Source organism: Dipodomys spectabilis, unplaced genomic scaffold (assembly GCF_019054845.1).
Source record: "Dipodomys spectabilis isolate Male_0828 unplaced genomic scaffold, ASM1905484v1 ptg000175l, whole genome shotgun sequence".
Lineage (NCBI taxonomy): Eukaryota > Metazoa > Chordata > Mammalia > Rodentia > Heteromyidae > Dipodomys > Dipodomys spectabilis.
This window is the reverse complement of record NW_024870852.1, coordinates 13864569-13885515: the sequence shown is the minus strand read 5'-3', so window position 1 is coordinate 13885515 and position 20947 is coordinate 13864569. Positions and strand designations below refer to the sequence as shown.

General features: G+C 42.3%; 1 protein-coding gene across 1 annotated transcript in view; it reads left to right on the top strand.

Annotated features, from left to right (window-relative positions):
• Positions 1 to 18487, top strand: part of Mroh8 (maestro heat like repeat family member 8) — a 56734-nt gene extending 38247 nt beyond the window's left edge. Inside the window, exons 14-24 of the mRNA XM_042694421.1 lie at positions 2277 to 2467; positions 3919 to 4053; positions 4310 to 4424; positions 5023 to 5163; positions 7614 to 7778; positions 9137 to 9292; positions 13461 to 13583; positions 14489 to 14588; positions 15098 to 15163; positions 15921 to 16089; positions 18142 to 18487. Of these exons, the coding sequence (XP_042550355.1) occupies positions 2277 to 2467; positions 3919 to 4053; positions 4310 to 4424; positions 5023 to 5163; positions 7614 to 7778; positions 9137 to 9292; positions 13461 to 13583; positions 14489 to 14588; positions 15098 to 15163; positions 15921 to 16066 (1338 nt within the window). The 3' untranslated portion in view covers positions 16067 to 16089; positions 18142 to 18487. The remainder of the gene's footprint in view (positions 1 to 2276; positions 2468 to 3918; positions 4054 to 4309; positions 4425 to 5022; positions 5164 to 7613; positions 7779 to 9136; positions 9293 to 13460; positions 13584 to 14488; positions 14589 to 15097; positions 15164 to 15920; positions 16090 to 18141) is intronic.
• The last annotated feature ends 2460 nt before the right edge of the window (positions 18488 to 20947 follow it).

Sequence of the window (20947 nt, the reverse complement as noted above, 5' to 3'; positions counted from 1 at the left end):
TTGCTAACTTTGCCTTGGCTGGCTTGAAACTCATGGATCCTCCTCATTCTACCTCTCAGCTGCGATTACAGGTGTATAACAAGCCCAGTAGCTCAAAATCATTTTTAACTATTAAGTTTCCTATTAAGCAAACATTTTGACAGTTTCAAACTTTTGCCCATTAAAACAGTGCTACAGAAAGTTTAATCATAATGTTATCATATATACCTAAAGCCCACTGGGTCCAACAATGTGTATATTTAAAGTTTAAGTCATTGTCCTCCAGAAAGCTGCTCTTTCTTTAGGTATGTGTCAAGGTGCCTGTTGTGTGTGATTGTAGCCCTCATTGATGCCTTGCTGTTAGGTTTTTAAGAAAATGAAACATTTCCTCCCCAAAAAAAGAAAATGGGGGCTGGGAAGGTGGCTCAGTGGTAGAGCGCTTGCCTTGCATGCCTGAGGCCCTGGCTTCGATTCCTCAGCACCACATAAGAAAAAAGAAAAAAGCCGGAAGTGGCGCTGTGGCTCAAGTGGTAGAGCGCTAGCCTTGAGCTGAAGAGCTGAGGGACAGTGCTCAGGCCCAGAGTTCAGGCCCCACGACCAGACCCAAAAAAAAAAGAAAATGGAACATTTTCATTATAGTTTTGTTTGCGTATGTTTGTTTTGGTTGGTTGGTTGGTTGGTTTTTGTTTTTATCAGTTGTGGGGCTTGAACTCAGGGCCTGCGCACTGTCCTTGAGCTTTTTCACTCAAGGCTAGTACTCTACCACCTTGAGCCACAGTACCACTTCCAGTTTTCTAATGGCTAATTGGCAATAAGATTCTTGTGGATTTTCCAGCCCAGGTTGGCTTCACACTGTGATTCTCAGATCTCAGCCTCCTGAGTAGCTAGGATTACAGATGTAAGCAGCCACCAGTGCCCAGAGCATATGGTTTTTTGTTGTTGTTGTTGTTGGTTTTTTTGGGTCCGGTCATGGGGCCTGAACTCTGGGCCTGGGCGCTGTCCCTCAGCTCTTCAGCTCAAGGCTAGCGCTCTACCACTTGAGCCACAGTGCCACTTCCGGCTTTTTTCTTTTTGCTTATGTGGTGCTGAGGAATTGAACCCAGGGCCTCAGGCATGCAAGGCAAGCGCTCTACCACTGAGCCACCTTCCCAGTCCGCATATGGTTTTTTGATTGGCCATTTTTTAGTTCTCCTTTGTGACTTGTCTTTTCATATCCTGTATACCAGTGCTTCTCAAATTTCATGTGCACACAGAGTGACCTTAGAATCTTGGTAAAATCTGAGGTGGGGCTGAAGACTCCCCATTCCTAACCATCTCCTAGGTAATGGCAGTGCTGCTGTATGTTACTCATATATATGAGCATTTTATTAACACATTGATACAGATAGTTCTTTGGGTTATTATTCATTACCCAACTTTATGATAACTTTTAGTGTGGCTTTTTATTTTTATGTAGTCGAGTGTGTTAATAGCTTCCTTTATAATTATTACATGCAGATCACCACTGGTAAACTTTTCTTTTTGTCAGTTCTGAATATTGAAAACAGGTCCTGTGTATTTTAGGCTCTACCTCTAAGCTACATCTAGCCCACTTTTTTTTTAGTAATTGTATTCATTTGTTTATTTTTGCAGTTACAGGAGCTTTTTTTTTGGGGGGGGGGGGTCCGGTCGTGGGGCCTGAACTCTGGGCCTAGGCGCTGTCCCTCAGCTCTTCAGCTTAAGGTGAGCACTCTACCACTTAAGCCACAGCGCCACTTCCAGCTTTTTTTTTTCTTTTTGCTTATGCGGAGGAATGGAACCCAGGGCCTCAGGCATGCAAGGCAAGCGCTCTACCACTGAGCCGCCTTCCCAGCCCCTAGCCCACTTTTATTTTATTTTATTTTTTTTGTCCGTCATGGGGCTTGAACTCTGGGCCTGAGCACTGTCCCTCAGCTCTTCAGCTCAAGGCAAGCGCTCTACCACTTGAGCTACAGCGCCACTTCCGGTTTTCTAGTGGTTTATTGGAGATAGGAGTTTCACAGTCTTTCTTGCCCGGGCTGGCTTTGAACCGCGATCCTCAGATCTCAGCCTCCTGAGTAGCTAGGATTACAGGCGTGAGCCACCAGCGCCCGGCTGACCCTAGCCCACTTTTAATTACCACTCTATTCCTATTCCATCACCTTTCCAGGTCCCTATACTGATTACCACTAATTTTCTGTTTATGGGATAGTAGAACTAGAAAGTGTGTTCTGGAACAAACAGAAACAAAGGATTAGGGCCACCAACCCTACAGTTCTGTTCTGTGCCTTCTATCACAGGTGACAAATGCCCTCTATGAGGTGTTTGTGGGAAACAAGCTGCGAGCAGCTACCTTCCGACTCTTCCCTCAGCTTCTCATGACCCTGCTCATCCAGATCCACCATAGCATTGGCCTCACCATGTCTGATATCTCCATCCCTAAAGGCCTGTATGCAGAACAGGAAATGTCAACAGACATCATACCTTTGAGGTACTGTCCATTGCAATTTCTCTGACTTTAACAAGTATTAAGCCAAACTAGAACATAAGGATAGCCAAGATGTGGTCCCAATTCTAAGGGATCATGTCTCTAACTGTCCCAAACCCTTATGAGACATCAGGATGACATGCTCAGGAACCATTCTGGGTTTTCAATGACTGCTTTTCGTTTTCTTGGTACCAAGGGAAATTTAGCTATCTGGGTTCAGATGCCCTGCAAAATAAATGTGATACTATGACAGTCTTTGTTGTTGCTGTTAATAGAGAAAAACACAAGAAAAATAGCTTAAAACTATCCCCAAATTAGTATTTATCCAATGGAATGATTACTCATTTCTGCTTTATTGCATGAAGAGATATATTTTCAAATCACCATTAGGGTCTCAATGCTACCTTAGTATGTAGATTTCTTTCAAAGGAAATGGTACTATATGAAATAATTAATACCAAAGAGTCATTAGACTTGGGTTCTCATTCATTCATTTAATGAACTTGCCCCTGAAAAAAATCTGTTCTATGCCTACTTTCTTACTTTTTTTTTTTTTGTCGGTCGTGGGGCTTGAACTCTGGGTCTGGGTGCTGTCCCTCAGCTCTTCAGCTCAAGGCGAGCGCTCTACCACTTGAGCTACAGCGCCACTTCCAGTTTTCTGGTGGTTTTATTGGAAATAGGAGTCTCACGGTCTCTCCTGCCCAGGCTGGCTTTGAACCTTGATCCTCAGATCTCAGCCTCCTGAGTAGCTAGGATTACAGGCGTGAGCCACCAGCGCCCGGCGTACTTTCTTACTTATAAATGAAGAGTCTTAAGAAAGGAAATCTGTAAGAGCTCTTACAACTTTAGGAGTTCTCTGAGGCTATGTCTAGTTCAATAAGTAATTTTCAAAAGCTGTGGGCATATATTTTAGGAGTAAAATTGTATCTCAGTAAAGATTTTTTTAAGCAGTAGGCATCTGTTTAGCATCTTAGACCATTTATTGAATCATTCCCTTCCAAACTCTTGGGGAAATGACATCTAGTTAGAATTCTCTATGTTGATAATTTTTTTTTGTTTCTTGTTTTTTTTTTTTTATCCGGTCGTGGGGCCTGAACTCTGGGCCTGGGCGCTGTCCCTCAGCTCTTCAGCTCAAGGCTAGCGCTCTACCACTTGAGCCACAGCGCCACTTCCGGCTTTTTTCTTATATGGTGCTGAGGAATCGAGCCCAGGGCCTCAGGCATGCAAGGCAAGCGTTCTACCACTGAGCCACCTTCCCAGCCCCTGTTGATAATTTTTGTAAAGTGTCTTTCAAGTTATCAGAATATTAAAAGTCTTTTGGAAATCTGGAAAAGGGAAAATTACCATCCAGCAGTTGTCAATGCATGGCTCTCTCCAACAAGAGTAGAGTTCTTGGGTATTTGCAAGTTAGTGTCCCTTATTCTGCTCACCCATGTTATTTTTATGTGACTTAGCTTTGCCATGCAGGCTACAAAGACCCTTCTCCTCAGAACAATGTGCTGGCAGGAATTCAACATTATGGAAAAAAATAATGGATGGACGCTTTTGAAAGGAGACTGCCATCTTCAGGGAGTATTTCTCCTTGCCAAGTAAGGCTTCCTTGTCACCTGCCCCAGATCAGCATTGTATTTTTTCTCTTCCTTTTAATGATCACAGCAACTAAAGCTGTGAGAACTCACCAAGTTCATAAGAGAATACCAATGATGTCCACAATGCTAGGCAAAAGTTTCTAAATGTCCTAGCCCTTGACACACCCTCCTGGCCACTAACTTCAGAGGGTATCTACCCTGAGAAAATTCCATCCAATGAAGCATGTGAGAGTAACATTGATGCTTTGTTTTGTAGTGCCTTGCTGGAAAGAAATCACCTTCTAGCACATAGGATCTTGTACTTGTTAGTCCCGCTTCTTAACCGAGGGAATAAGAAACATAAACTAACAGCTGCAGCCTTCTTTGTGGAGGTAAGACTCATCTCTAGATGTGGTTGGAAGTCTCTGAACCAGTAGAACCTGCTTCCTAGTGTGTCCAGCCTAGTGTCAGAATGGGGTCCATTTCAAACATGTAGCAGACATATTTGTCAGACTCAAACCTATTGAAATTCTCTCCCTCTCTCTCTCTCTCTCTCTCTCTCTCTCTCGTCAGTTGTGGGGTTTGAACTCTGGGCCTGGGTGCTGTCCCTCAGCTCTTCAGCTCAAGGCAAGTGCTCTACCACTTGAGCCACGCACCACTTCTGGTTTTCTGGTTTATTGGAGATAAGAGTCTCCCGGCCTTTCCTGCCCAGGCTGGCTTTGAACCATGACCCTCAGATCTCTACCTCCTGAGTACCTAGGATTACAGGTGTGAGCCACCGGCACCTGGCTTTGAAATTCTTTCTCTATTCTCATTACTCAACAATATTACTCAACAATATTCCTTGTGTACTTGCAACATAATAATCACCTGTACTGTATATGTGTTGTATTATAGGTTTCAAGGGGAAAATCTAGAGCTAGTGGGTAGCTCTCTTCATGGAAAGAGGGCTTCCAGCTCATCTGTTTGGTTGGTTTCTGGCTCTTTCAGCTCCTCCAGAGTCCAGTGGCTAGAAGACTGCCAAGCATGTACTCTACTGCCCGCTTGAAAGACTGGTTGTGTCATGGAAACAATGCCTTTAGAATTCTTGCCTTAAGAGGACTGTTCAACCTTCTCAGGCACAAAGAAATGGTAACTGATTCCTAAATCACAAAGGGAATACCCCAGATACCCAAGAACTTTAAATAGCTGAAGAGGAGAATTGGGTAGCCAGGGGACAGGGGTGGATGGGAGAGGTCTTTTTTTCACTGTGCATCCTTTTGTGCATTGGAAGTTTTACCTTGAAAATATGCAAGTGCTATTAAAAATTAAATATTTTCAAAGTTCAAGACACAAATATTTACCATATTTGAAATCTCTAACTTGTGCAGGAGATTTACTTGTTATGGTGTCCCCTTGTACTATATTACCCAACTTGGATGCTCCAAAATGCTTATTATCTAAGACAGATCACTGGTATCCATGTAGAAGAGGTCTTCCTAGAAAACCAGGTCTGTCAAGAAGAAAGCAGTAATCCCTGAGGCTTCAGTTTTGTCACTTGAACTCTATTTCTTTTACTTAAAAATTTGTGGCTGTAGGGCTGGGAAGTTGGCTTAGTGGTGGAGTGCTTGCCTAGAATGCATGAAGCCTGGGTTCAATTCTTCAGTACCACATAAACAGAAAAAGCCAGAAGTGGTACTGTGGCTCAGGTGTTAGAGTGCTAGCTGTTGAGTAAAAGCAGCTTAGGGATAGTGCCCAGGCCATAAGTTTAAGCCCCAGTACTAGCAAGAAAAAAAAAAATTGTGGCTGCAAACTGGATGCCGGTGGCTCGCGCCTGTAATCCTAGCTACTCAGGAGGCTGAGATCCGAGGAACATGGTTCAAAGCCAGCCTGGGCAGGAAAGTCCGTGAGACTCTTAATCTCCAATTAATCACCTAAAAACTGAAAGTGGAGCTATGGCTCCGAGTGGTAGATTGTTCACCTTTAAGAAAATACCTTAAGGATAATGCCCACGCACTAAGTTCAAGCCCTACCATTGACCAAAAATAAATAAATAAATTTGGTATATTAGAAGCCCAAATGACAAATAGTAGTTCATATATTAATTATTAAGTATTAGTTATATTAAATTTGGCTGATTGTATATATGCATATCTGTTGCCTTATTCCACTTATATGAATATATATACATATTCTACTTATATATGTGTGTGTATATATATATATATATATACACATATACACAAAGGAGTGTGTGTTATTTTATTTTGGAGAAAGGGTCTCATTATATAGCCCAGTTTGATATTCCCTATGTAGCCCAGTCTAGACTGGAACTCATGATTCTCTTCTGGGATTATAGGAGTAAACTCCTACAGCCAACTTGGATATGTTTAAAAACCATAAGACTGCTTTCACTGTATTTGATGTTGGTATAATTTGTGGAGGGGAAGGGGAAAAACAAATCGTTTAAATAGGGATACAGGTGGACCCATTGCAACAATGAGATGTACAAGTTGTTATGTCGAAAATGAACTTTACAACTTTGGTGGGGGGGAGGGGGGCCCCCCGCGGGGAGGATTGGGTTGGGGCGGGAGGATGGGAAGGGATGGGAAGGGGAAACAAAGGAGGAGGCTACAATGCTTGATAAGAAATGTACTCATTATCTTGCCCATGTAATTGTAACCTCTCTGTACAGTATTTTCACAATAAAAAAAAAACAACAAAAAAACCATAAGACTCCTACCTTTTTGGCATTTCAGAAGAGCAGAATCTCAGTTTCAGTATGGGAAGGACTTTTTTTTTTCTTTTGGTCAGTCATGGGTCTTGAACTCTGGGCCTGGGCAGTGTCCCTGCACTCTTCAGCTCAAGGAGAGAGCTCTACCACTTGAGCCACAGTGCCACTTCCCGTTTTCTAGTGGTTAATTGGAGATAAGAGTCTCACAGACTTTCCCGCCTGGGCTGGCTTTGAACCGAGATCCTCAGCTCTCAGCCTCCTGCATAGCTAGGATTACAGGCGTGAGCTACCGGTGCCAGGCGGGAAGGACTTTTAAAGTTCCTCAATCAAACTTTAAAGTCTCTGGATACATTTCATACTAAGTACCTGTGACCAGAGTTGGCCATTCCTTTTTCTATACTTTTTCTTTCTTTTTTTAATATTTTTTTGTGAAAATACTGGACAGAGGGATTACAATCACATGAGCAAGGTAATGAGTACATTTCTTATCAAGCATTCTTGCCTTCCTTTGTTTTTCCCCTACCATCCCTTCCCTCCCATCTCCACAACTACACTCCCCCCCACCCTCCCCACCCCCACCCCCACTCCCCCACACCTTTCTTATAGCAAAATGAAGTCCATATCCCTGGCTGTCCCTTACTTGATCCTACTTGTGTCTTGTGAACTCCCCTCACAGCAGCTCTTCCCTCTCCCCTACATATATAATATTGAGGGTAATTATGTCCTCTTTACTTCTCTGCCTTGGACTATCCAGAGTTCCTAGAAATCCAGCCTGCACTAGGTACAGAGGAAGTGTAGAAGTTTTCCTTTTGGGATTTGATGATATGCTTCCAGGAAAGGTGCTCATGTGCTGTCTTTGGACACACAGGGGGAAAACATCAAGAACCTGCTGCCCTGTCTCTTAGATAGCCTATGTGAAGCCGATGAGAGGATTGTTTTGTTGACCATCCAGATACTCCTGCAGCTTGTCCAGAAAATGGATTTCACTACCCTGGATGCCATGATGAGGACCCTGTTTTCCTTATTTGGTGATGTATGACAATGAGAGAGGAGATACTTCCTTAGGGGGGATGGGGAAATTGGAATAATAATAAGTATATTCTATATTATAAAAGTTTTTTTACTTTGGGAGCACCTCCAAATATTCTATCTCAAAACCCTTCCTGTAATCCTAACTACCAAGGAGACTGAGATGGGAGGGTTGTGGTTCAGGCCTATTCAGGCATAAAAGTGCATGAAACTCCTTCTTAACCAAGAGGTACATTTATTATCCTAGCTATGACAGGAAGCTCACAATCAGACAGGAAACAAGATTCTATCTCAAGAATAAACACCACAGAAAAGGGCAAAAGGTGTGGCTCAGTAGTAAGAGTGCCTGTCTTGTAAATATGAACGCCTGAGCTTAAACCTCAGCATACACACACAAAAAACCCAAACCAACCACAAAACATATCTTTCCAGGCAATCTATCATGTTGGTATGGCTGGTGTTATTGTTAGTTTTCAGATAAAAAAGAAGCTTGAGGGCCGGGCGCCGGTGGCTCACACCTGTAATCCTAGCTACTCAGGAGGCTGAGATCTGAGAATTGCGGTTCAAAGCCAGCCCGGGCAGGGAAAGACCGTGAGACTCCTATCTCCAATAAACCACTAGAAAACCGGAAGTGGCGCTGTAGCTCAAGTGGTAGAGCGCTCGCCTTGAGCTGAAGAGCTGAGGGACAGCGCCCAGGCCCAGAGTTCAAGCCCCATGACCGACAAAAAAAAAAAAAAAGCTTGAGGGTGGCTTAGCGGTAGAGTGCTTGCCTAGCATGCATGAAGCCATAGGTTTCATTCCTCAGTACCACATAAACAGCAAAAGAAGCTTAGGGACAGTGCCCAGGCCCCTCAAGCCCCAGGACTGGGGAAGAAAAAAAAAAAAAATGAAGCAGCAGCTTGAGGCATGGAAACTTACTAAGGCATTACTCCACTTTGTGGGAGGGGAGAATATAGAAGAGAAAACTGTCTTTGCTCTCAAGGAACAGTTGAGAACATACTCATGTACTTGTCCCAAATCCCAAAGACTTTTGAAAAATAAATACATAGAGCATAATGAGCGGCATATTTGAAGAAGTAAAACATGCCAAGATTAGAATTTTGAATTTCAGCAAAAGAACTTGTGTGAACACTTAATATCTTTATTAGTCATTAATACCATTAAGCTTAAGCAATGACAGGTGTGTGACAATGACCATTTCTTATTTATAAAGTCCCAAATAGCAGATTTTGCTGCCTCGATAAATATTTGGTTTCTTGTCCTCAACTACATGTAGCTAAGTAGTTAACTCACCTAGAGTTCTAATAAACTGAGCATGAATGTGATTAGTGAGCTCCAACTTTGTGGATACTCTCTTGATAGCTGAGACCGGATGTTCATCGTTTCTCCATGACCCTCTTTGGAGCCTCTATAAAGTCTGTGAAACACACATATAAGAAGAATGCAGAGAAACAAGTCCTGGAAAGCCTGGTCCCACTACTGCTGTATTCTCAGGATGAAAATGATGCCATAGCTCAGGTGATACCTGCTGACTACTGCTTTCATCCCCAAATAATTCTTAACACTTCAGCCCCAAATAACTCTAAACTCAGACCCACCTTTGAAAATTAGTGTTCTATCTTTGAGGGGTGGGACATAGTAGTACCATCTTGTTCCATGTTCCATTATCCTTTGGCACAGGGCTATCTTTTCATTATTTTGCTTAAGAGAACTGTATAAAATTTTGCCCCTAATTTCTTTTCATTCATGGGGCTTGAACTCTGGGCTTGGGCACTGACCCTCAACTCTTCAGCTCAAGGCTAGCACTCTACCACTTGAGCCACAGACCACTTCTGGTTTTCTGAGTGATTTACTGGAGATAACAAATTCACGGACTTTGCTGCTTGGGCTGGCTTTGAACTGCCATCCTCAGATCTCAGCCTCCTGAGTAGCTAGGATTACAGGTGTGAGCCACCAGCACCCGGCAAGAATTTTGGCCCTTTGTAGTTAGAGCTATGTATCAGTCCTCTTTGAGGACTTACCATCATACTCAACCTACCACCCAGCCCTACCTATAGTGCCTACCTCAACAAACTCTACTGATGACAAATACTCTTCTTCTTTCACTTCAAAGACTACCTCATGGCTTTGAGACAACTTGCATTGGGGTTGATGGTCAGAGAAGCTACTCTTTTTTTTTCTGTTTTTGGTCAGTCGTGAGGATTGAACTCTGGGCCTAGGTGCCGTCCCTCAGCTCTTCAACTCAAGGCAAGTGCTCCACCACTTGAGCCCCAGCACTTCTGGTTTCTGGTAGTTTATTGGAGATAAGAGTCTCATGGACTTTGCTGCCTGGGCTGGCTTTGAACTTTGATCCTCAGATCTCGGCCTCCTGAGTAGCTAGGATTATAGGCCTGAGCCACTGACGCCCAGCTATTACTACTCTTGAGAAGACTTTCTCTCCCCTAAATCTTCATGGGTTTTTTGCTAAGGTTTTCCATTTAAGCCTTCCTAGTCTTAATTTGGTAGAAGGTGGAAGGCTGAAATGTTACCATCTGTCACATTCAGCCTCAGTCCAACATGCCATAACTACCAATTACAGTATCCTGGAAAGGAAAGTTTAGACCATAGATATTCTAGAAGAATACTGGAGCTCTTGCCTTCTTGTACCCTTACTAAAATGAAAGTCAAGATTTTAAATTCAGATTAAGAGTGGTTCTTGGTAACTTGTTGTAGGGAAAGGTTTGTGGCTCTAGAGCTGTAAGTAAAAAACATTTCAGGGGCTGGGAAGGTGGCTCAGTGGTAGAGTGCTTGCCTTGTATGCATGAGGCCCTGGGTTTGATTCCTCAGCACCACATAAGCAGGAAAAAAAAAAAAAGCTAGAAGTGGCGCTGTGGTAGAGTGCTAGCCTTGAGCTGAAGAGTTAAGGGACAGTGCCCAGGCCCAGAGTTCAGGCCCCACGACGGGACCCAAAAAAAAAAAATTTCAGATCTCCATCAAGTATTGAACAGAGCTTTCCAAGCATGTAACGCAGGGTTTATAGCTATGTGGAAGTATTCATATATCCCCACTTATATTTTTTCCAGACCTTGGCAATCAGGCAAATCCTACGGCAGCCAAAGCTCTAGGTTATTTCCCTACAAACTCTGAACTACCTCTAGCCACCTCCAGGGTCTTCAGAGGGTAGTCTTAAGCAATCAATGTCTTAAGGAGTCAAACAGAAAACATAACATAATTATATGTTAATTATATGGTGAAATTCCATATAGTAATGAAAATAAGTGATTTAGAGCTACACTACATGATAGATAAATATGTTAAACAAGGAAAAAGCAAAGCCGGGCATTGGTGGCTCACACCTGTAATCCTAGCTACTCAGGAGAATGCCATCTGAGGATTGCAATTCAAAGCCAACCTGGGCAGGAAAAGTTTGTGAGACTCTCATCTCCAGTTAACCACCAGAAAACCAGAATTAGCACTGTGGCTCCAAGTTGGTAGAGTGCTAGCCTTGAACAAAAAAGCTCAGGTATAGCACTCAAGTCCTGAGTTCAAGCCCCACGACCAACAAAAAGAAAAAACGAGAAAAAAGCAAGATGCTGAAGATGTACCAATGACACAACATAGAAGGTCTTAAGACATAAAAAATAATAATTGTAAGGTCCACCCATGGCTGCAAGGGGTGACCCATCTCTGAGCCAGGACTTATTTAGGCCAAGGGTGGGGAGATGTTATGGCCAAGTGGGGGAGTTTTGGCCAATGGATACAAATGTGACCTCAAGGACTGGGACCCGTCTACCGAGCGATGGGAAGTGTGACGGGATGTGACCTCGGGGGAGAGGGAGGTGACTACTTCCAGGTGTGTAGTTACCTAGGTGACACAGGTACTACTCATAAACTTAGCCAAGAGAGGGGAGGAGTCTGCCCCTCCTTCCCAGGGTGGACCTTATATTAACACAAGAGGGGCTGGGAAGGTGGCTCAGTGGTAGAGCGCTTGCCTTGCATGCCTGAGGCCCTGGGTTCGATTCCTCAGCACCACATAAGCAAAAAGAAAAAAGCCAGAAGTGGTGCTATGGCTCAAGTGGTAGAGCGCTAGCCTTGAGCTGAAGAGCTGAGGGACAGCGCCCAGGCCCAGAGTTCAGGCCCCACGACTGGACCCAAAAAAAAAAAAAACCCACAAGAATGTCAAGCAAAATTTGGTGTGATGGGAATATTTAATGTTCAGTTTTGTATTATTACAATGCTGTAATGAACATTCATGTACACATTTCCCTAGGCACATGTGTGAGTTCTTATTAAGGGCATAGCCCTACAGTTGAATTTCTGAATAGTTTTAGCTTTACTAGACATTTACAAATTGTAGCCGGGTGCTGGTGGCTCACGCCTATAATCCTAGCTACTCAGGAGATCTGAGGATCACAGTTCAAAGTCAGCCCGGGCAGGAGAGACCGTGAGACTCCTATCTCCAATAAACCACCAGAAAACCGGAAGTGGCGCTGTAGCTCAAGTGGTAGAGCGCTGGCCTTGAGCTGAAGAGCTGAGGGACAGCGCCCAGGCCCAGAGTTCAAGCCCCACGGCCGACCAAAAAAAAAAAAAAACAAATAGTGAAAAAAAATTGTTCATCTACTTGTTTAACAATTTATTACTTTATTTATTTTGTCAGTTATGGGACTTGAACTCTGGGCCTGGGAGCTGTCCCTCAGCTCTTCAGCTCAAGGCAAGTGCTCTACCAGTTGAGCCACAGCACCACTTCCGGTTTTCTAGTGGTTTATTGGAGATGAGTCTCTTGGACTTTCCTGCTCAGGCTGGCTTTGAACCGTGATCCGCAGATCTCAGCCTCCTGAGTAGCTAGGATTATAGGGTGTGACCCACTGACACCCAGCCCCAAAGCAATTTTTTTTGTTGTTGTTGGTTATGGGGCTTGAACTCTGGGCCTGAGCACTGTCCCTCAGCTCTTCAGCTCAAGGTGAGCGCTCTACCACTTGAGCTCCAGTGCCACATCCAGTTTTCTGAGTGTTTATTGGGGATGAGTTCCATGGACTTTGCTGCCTGGGCTGGCTTTGAACCGAGATCCTCAGATCTCAGCCTCCTGAGTAGCTAGGATTACAGGCGTGAGCCACCGGCGCCTGGCCCAAAACAAATTTTATGGTCCAAAAGTCTCATGTGCCTGAGATAAAATACTTGTGTAGCAACTCATCAGTGGTGTTGAATATACATGAGCCACATTGTGAGAGCAATAAACCACAGAAAGGGGACCACTTCTTCAGCTTTGCTTTAGTATCTCAAATCAAGAAGGTCAACACTAGAGTTCTTCAACCCAGAGATACCCCAAGAATGATACGAAATTAGAAGGTGCACTTACCTGTGAAGAGTCAGAGAAAAATAGCATGGGAGCAACAACTAGGGCTGGGAGCCCTGTATCTAGAGCCTGGGAAAGAGGGACTCTACCCATATCCTTGGTCTGGGACCACATCTGATACTTCTCCCTTTTGCGACTAGTAGTTTCTATGTCCTCTCCAGAACCCTGCAGGGCTCATGGATCTCCATAGGGTCTTATTTAGGTAAGATTCTGGTTCCTTCCCTCCCCTCACTTCAACAGGGTAATTCTTAGCTTATAGGCTTTTCCCATGATACTTGGGTTTTATTGAAGAAAGGGCACCTCAGCTAAAACATGTTTGAAAGTGTTGATCTATGATGATCTTTTTTTTCACAGGAGAGCAGGCAAGTCTTAACTATATGTGCCCAGTTCCTGAAGTGGAAGCTTCCCCAAGAAGTGTACTGTGAAGACCCCTTGTACATAAAGCCTGATGAAGTTGAGACAATCTGCAACTTCTTTGTGAGAAATAATGGCTTTAATTCTCTAACATGCTGACATACTTGTTTTTCATTTTTTTTCTGACATAGTTTTTAATGGAGGAACATGGAAAACAGGAGACATTTCCCATCCCTCTTCACACTAGCAGTGAACTGCTTTGTATTCTGTAACTATGTTTTCTATAGTCCCCTCTCAATAGACTCACAAATTCATATTCTACTTAGCCCAATCCCTGCTGCTTTCCTCATAGAGAAGAATGGTAAATTCTTAGGGCTTTACTAACTTGGGCCAGAGGCTACATGTGGGTTGAACTGAAATGGACTTGAGTTGCCTTTATAATTATCTCTAATAATTTCCTTAATAGAATGGATTGACTTTCTTCTTTCCATCAGAGCATGTTTAATGGCCCCCAAGCAAAGGTGTTATGCTGTGGGCTGGGCAGCAGCCAAAATCTGCCAAGATCCAGATGGCATCTTTTCTCCTCACAACATAGGATATGCACCTATAATTTTCTAGAAACGGACCACAGAACCATCTGGATCCTCCTAGGAAACCCCTGAAGCTGACTATTCCTAGAATTCTTCTGTATGTCTGGCCTGTGTAGGACCCAAGTGGTCTCTGAGCACACTTTCCAGGATAGGAAGTTCACGGTGTCCTGGTGTCTGGCTTTCCATTAGAGATTATTTTTCTGTGCTGTAGAAAACCTGTATTTGATGCACTGATGACACTGATAACAATACTTCTACCAGGAAATGTGTGCTTGTAATGGATAAGAGTATAAGCTGTCCATGTTAAGTCATAAGCACTATGAAATTAAATTCCTGTTCTCCCATCCTATGCATGAGGTACCCTGAAAAATGATGGTGAGGCTGATCAACATAATGCTACTACCTCATTGCCTTATACTCCCGTTTTTCCTCCCTTAGGGAAAAAAATGCCAAGGGAAAATTAACATCCTAGCCCAAACATTGATGTACTCCAAGAATGCAAAACTTCCTATCAGAAGAGCAGCAGTCTTATTTGTAGGTACAAAAAAAATCCTTTCATTTCTAGTCACTTCTATCCTATATTTTGTCTAATTGTGTTGTTGAGTAGTCCCCTCCCCTTTTTTTTTTGGCCAGTCCTGGAGCTTGAACCCAGGGCCTGGGCACTGTTCTTGAGCCTCTTTGTGCTCCAGGCTATGGCTCTACTACTTGAACCACAGTGCTACTTTGGCCTTTTCTGTTTATGTGGTACTGAATAATTGAATCCATGGCTTCATGCATGCTAGGCAAGCATTCTACCACTAAGCCACATTCCCAGGCCAAGTATCACATAATTAACAAAGCAAACCTGGAAAACACTTCTAGGAGAAAGGGGCTATGTTATATATAAATAATTATCATGAAGTTGGAAGTCAGTTTTGGAACCTGCCTACTTACTTAAAGCCAACTTAGCCAACTGCCTCATTTTTTTTTAAATGACTAAATACTCAAGTTTTAATTTTTAACAGCAAAAGCGGAATCATAGACTCATTGACCTTATCCTGCATTTAGGGCTTTTATCAAAGTTCATGGATCGCAGTGAGCTCAGGATTAGGGGTACTGAATGGATAGAGAATGGTAAGTGATGATTTCCTTGGTTTTGAAAGGCACCTGTACTTTGGAAGGTATCTGAGGCAGTGACTAGGCATCTACTGAGACTCTGGCACCCCTAAACCCTGACTTACGCAACAATAAAACCTTTGGTAACTTTAGCTAAAGGCCAATCTCGTCTCAGTCCAATTACTTTAAGTGAATGTCTCAAAGACAGTTCTTAAAGTTTGTCAGGAAATAACTCATTGTCCAAAAATACTGTTTTTAAAAATTGCAATGCTACCTTACAAGTACCATAGAGATCACTGAGCTATATGCTATATGTACTTACTAAAAGAGTTCTTTTACAATCATGTTTTCAGAATTGTCTGGGAGTGAAAAATTCCTTTAATTGCAGAGCTCTACAGAGTCAGCACTCAAATAATTATTATTCTCACTTAAGGCATTTTACAGTTAGAAAATGTCATGAAATGAAATGCTAAGTCTCACAATCCAAAATCATTACTTTATGAACCAGAATAGTTCACTACATCTTACCCAGTGAAACACAGTAGAGGTTAAATTTTAAGAAAGGTCAGAAAGCTGGGTGGTATGGCTCACATCTGTAATGCTACCTACTTGGGAGCTGAGATAGGGACTATTGTACTTTAAGGCAATCACAAGCAAAAAGTTCATTAGACCCTCATCTCAACTATTAAAAAGTGATCTCTATGGGAGGTCTAGAATGCTCATTTCCAGAGACCTGAAAGGCTTTCACCTCCAATCTCCATTTCTTATTATGTAGTTCTGAAAGACCTGCTGCAAGACCCTGAGCCCTCTCTGCGCCTCATTGCCTCCCAGGCTCTGTTCCGAGTCCAGAGGGTAGGAGAACTGGAGCCTGAGCAGACAGTTTGCTGGTTGAGGAAACTTCTGGGCTGTCTCCCTACCTAGAAATGCAAAACAAGCAACATCAGGTAACAGTGATTATTTCAGAAACAACAGAAGCAACTAATGAGCCCCCCTTTCCACTAGGCAATGCCATCATGATGCCAGCTCCACCCACTTAATTAACCTCTACCATATTTGCCCTTAAACTTTTAAGTGGCTAGAGTAATTCGAGGAGGGCAGGTCTTGGTTTGATTGCTCAGATATAGTAAAAAATGTAATGAGTCACTGAGTTGTATCAGAACATCCATAAAGTCCCAGTGGAAAATACATGGAGGGCTGGGAATGTGGTTTAGTGGTAGAGTGCTTGCCTAGCATGCATGAGGCCCTGGGTTCGATTCCTCAGTACCACATAAACAGAAAAAGCTGGAAGTGGCACTGTGGCTCAAGTGGTAGAATGCTAGCCTTGAGCACAGACAGGCTCAGGGACAATGCCCAGGCCCTGAGTTCAAGCTGCAGGATTGGAAAAAAAAAAAAAAAAGGAAGGAAGGAAGGAAGCAAGCAAGGAAGGAAATAGGTGGAGAATATTTTCTTCTAAGAAGAAACTAAGAGAGTAAGAGAGATTACTTTGTATCAAGTGAATATCTTGGCAAACTGCAAATATAAGGGCAAGAAATCCCTGAGAGACACACTGGACTACTTAGAAATGCTTAGTATTGGTTTGATCCCAGCCCATATTTGGTGAAGAAACATACAGCAGAAAATCAGAGCTAAACTATTCAAGACAAAAGAGGAGTATGGGAAAGAGAAAGGAAATAGCAGATGGCAAATAGACACATCTAATAATGAATGGTATATATATATATATATATATATATATATATATATATATATATATATATGTATTAATCATTGGGTTTAAACTTAGGGCCTGGGCTGTCCTGAGCAACTTTTGCCCAAGGCTAGTGCTCTACTACTTTGAGCCATAGTGCCACTTCCAGTTTTCTGGTGGCTAATTGGAAATAAGTCTCACAGACTTTCCTGTCTGGGCTTGCTTTGAAGCACAATCCTCAGATCTCAGCCTCCTGAGTACCTAATATTATGTATGAATTTGTATTTACCCACACCCCAACAATCTACTGCTCTCCCCTTATCCTTTCTATCCTTCCTATGCCTCTGCTAAAACATACTTAGAAACCAATCTCTCCATGACGTATCATAATTTCTCATGGTTTGAAGGATGTAACCTAACAGTGTACTTCAGTTGGCTCACTGCCCAGGACAGAGGTCTTCATCTCTGGGGCCAGCAGGTATTTTGGCCTAAAAGGCAGGCTGTAGTGGCCTGGTGGATTAACTCTTCACCTTAGCGCACAGATAAGAGTATGTTAAGAAGCCGGGCACTGGTGGCTCACGCCTGTAATCCTAGCTACTCAGGAGGCTGAGATTTGAGGATCACGGTTCAAAGCCAACCCAGGCAGGAGAAACCATGAGACTCCTATCTCCAATAAACCACCAGAAAACAGAAAGTGGCGCTGTAGCTCAAGTGGTAGAGCGCTTGCCTTGAGCTGAAGAGCTGAGGGACAGCGCTCAGGCCCAGAGTTCAAGCCCCACGACCGGCCAAAAAAAATAAAAAAATTTTAAAAAAGAGTATGTTAAGAGTGGTCACAGGGCTGGGAAGGTGGCTCAATGGTAGAGTGCTTGCCTTGCATGCAGGAGGCCGTGGGTTTGATTCCTCAGCACCACATAGCAGAAAAAGCCAGAAGTGGCACTGTGACTCAAGTGGTTGAGTGCTAGCCTTGAGCTGAAGAGCTGAGGGACAGCGCCCAGGCCGAGTTCAGGCCCCACAACTGACCAAAAAAAAACAAAAACAAAAACAAAAAAAAACTCCAACAGTGGTCACAGATGCTAAACTTCATTCCAAAACGTAGAAGTTCAGTTGCATGCATCCTTTGTCATTTTCTTCTTGTCCTCTTGTCCTATGTAACCAACTATACTCTCACTTTTTAACTATTCACTTACAATGTTGTCAAAAAATACCATTTTACTGAGTGTTAATAAAGAGCCTATTCGAATCTAAATACATAATTAATGAACTCTTTTAAGCTTGTAACTACTTTATATGTGTCATCTCTATTTTGCAGACGGAGAAGCTGAAGAACCAAACATAGAAATAACTTGATCAGGGTCACACAACTAGTAAATCGCAAAGCCAGGATTCAGACCCAAATATTTTGGCAACAAAGACCATTTTCTTGATTGGTTGGCTTGCTGTGTTATTCTCCAGCCTCTTTCCCTCAAAAGGGAATAAGTTCAGATCTACCACAGTTGATCTCAGTTGCTGAGTTCATACTCCAAACAAATTTCTGCTGTAAAGTGAGCCTTAAATATTTATCAACAGCAAGGGTTGAACACTTTTGGCAGTAAAAGGGATTGAACTCAGGACCTCACACTTGCTAGGCAGGTGCTCTTCCAGTTAAGCCATGTTCCTAGATCAAGGTTGAACACTTCTTTTCAAAAAGCTAGGGAATTTTGTTTTTTAGTCAGAATATACCTCTACTACTGAAATAGAATTAGAGCAAAATGTAAAATTGGTGGTATCTTGTGCACTATTCCAGTCTCACAGCAAAAGTAAACTTTCAGTGACTAGAATATACTTGTCTTTAAATATCTGCATTTAAAAATGGATGAATTTACTTAAAATCCAAAAAAGGGTTTGTGCTTTGAGAGGCTGAGTTTAGGATACAGTTTAAATCTCCAGTGACATAAGAGGTTGAATAAATCCTTTTTTTGATTATTTTATGCTATAACCCCTTTCCCTATAGGGAGATTTTTATTTTTTAAGTAACAAAACTGGTAGAGATAAGCAAGCACATGATTACTCTATTTATGCTTATTGTGTTAAAATTCATTGAGAAGCATTAAGAGACAAAGGAATTTTTACTGAACTACCTCAGCAGTTGGGAAGGGCTAAGAAGTACCTAATGGTGATATTAACAAGTCTACTTAATCCAAAAACCTCCATTGTTTTTATATAACTCTTCTCAGAGATAGGTTTATGATTTTGTTAATTTTTTTTAAATACAAGTTTCTGGACATTTAATTTTGTCATGTTATGTTGAAACTTTAGCCCAATAGAATGTCATTTGATTTTTATTTTCATCAAAACTATTAAAATGTACTGTTCCTCATTTATTACTGACTGTATCTTTATTTATGACTGTCTGTATCTTATTATTTTAGATTCTCACTTTTTGTACTTGAAGTTTTGCTTTTTCCTCTTATACTAAGATATCTATTTTTCTGGTTTTTTTAATGTTTGTTTTGGTGCTCATAAAAAAACAAACAAAAAACATGGGAAGGGGAAACAAAGGAGGAGGCTACAATGCTTGATAAGAAATGTACTCATTATCTTGCTCATGTAATTGTACCCCTCTGTACAGTATTTTCACAATTAAAAAAAAGAAAAAACAAACAAACAAAAAAAGAGAAAAGTAAGAATGATGAGGTCAGGTCTTGCCCCTTCTTGAGAACTATCAACTGTTTTTCTTTTTAAACAGATTAGATGAGTAGTTCTCCCTAAGAGAGGCATTTGCAAACTTAAGTGCCTGCTTAGAGCATAGCAAAATGAAGGACAATGACAAAATAAATGTTTTCAAAGGATTTAAAAATGAAATAAGCATTTTTGAAAACATAATTAGAACTGTATTGTGCTTTCTAATCCTGATTTTGTGGTCTAGAATTGCTTATGTTTTGAATTAATTTGGGAGAATGTACACTACAATCATTTTGATCTTGGAATTTCTATTAAGGCATTAATTAGGCTCAAAGCACATGCTCTACAGGAACTCAAAATATTAAACTATAAAAGGGAATCTAGGGCTGGGAAGGTGGCTCAGTGGTAGAGCACTTGCCTTGCATGCATGAGGTCCTGGGTTCGATTCCTCAGCACCACATAAGCAAAAAGAAAAAAAGCCGGAAGTGGCGCTGTGGCTCAAGTGGTAGAGCTCTAGCCTTGAGCTGAAGAGCTGAGGGACAGCGCCCAGGCCCAGAGTTCAGGCCCCACGACCGGACCCAAAAAAATAAAAAAATAAATAAAAGGGAATCTAATCAGAAAGGCAGTCACACAATGGGATCAAAATAAACCACCTTCATTTGTGTTTTGGTTTAAAAATGAAGACATAGTAAACTACTTCATTACCCACACTTGGTTTTCTACTTAAAAAGCTCAGTTTGTTAAACAGGCATGTTAGGGATAAGGAAAAAATAGAACTAAAATGGAGACCAGTGATTTTCTAAAAAAAAAATTATTATTGTAAAGGTGATGTACAGAGGAATGGTACATAAGCGAGGTGAAGAGCACATTTTTTTTTGGACAATGTCACCCCTTCCCTAGCTTTCTCCGTTTTCCCCTCCTGTCCCAAGTTGTGTAGTTCAACAGTGACTAGTACCACTGCTGCATTTATTGACCTTTTCTTCCATTTTTGTGCCTTTCCTTACCCTCCTGATGGTAACATTTAGTTGTACTCCAGTAACCAAGAGCAGACAAGCAAAGACCTGGCAAAGAGCATTTTTCAAGTAATTGTGAGAAAAGCCCTGAGGCAAACACTAGGTTGGCACCCAAGAACTAGTTAGGAACACAACAAAACTTTACGTAGAGGGATTAATACAGTAGATGAGGTGGAGCCTGAGCGCCACGGACAGCGGTTTGGAGCTAAGTTGGGACTCGAAGCACCTACTGAAGAATGCCGGAGTTAACAGTCTCGGATTTACCTTTTTCAACCTCTGGCTTCAGGGCAGCTCAGGCCACGTCTACACCTAACGTGACCAGAAGCGCTGAGTCAGTCGCCAGAGTCGCAGGGAGCTGACAAAGGTACCTCCCTGCGGCCTCTGGAGCCCCCAAGGTGACCAAGGGTCCCTACTGTCCTGCTTCGCCAGCAGGACCCAGAC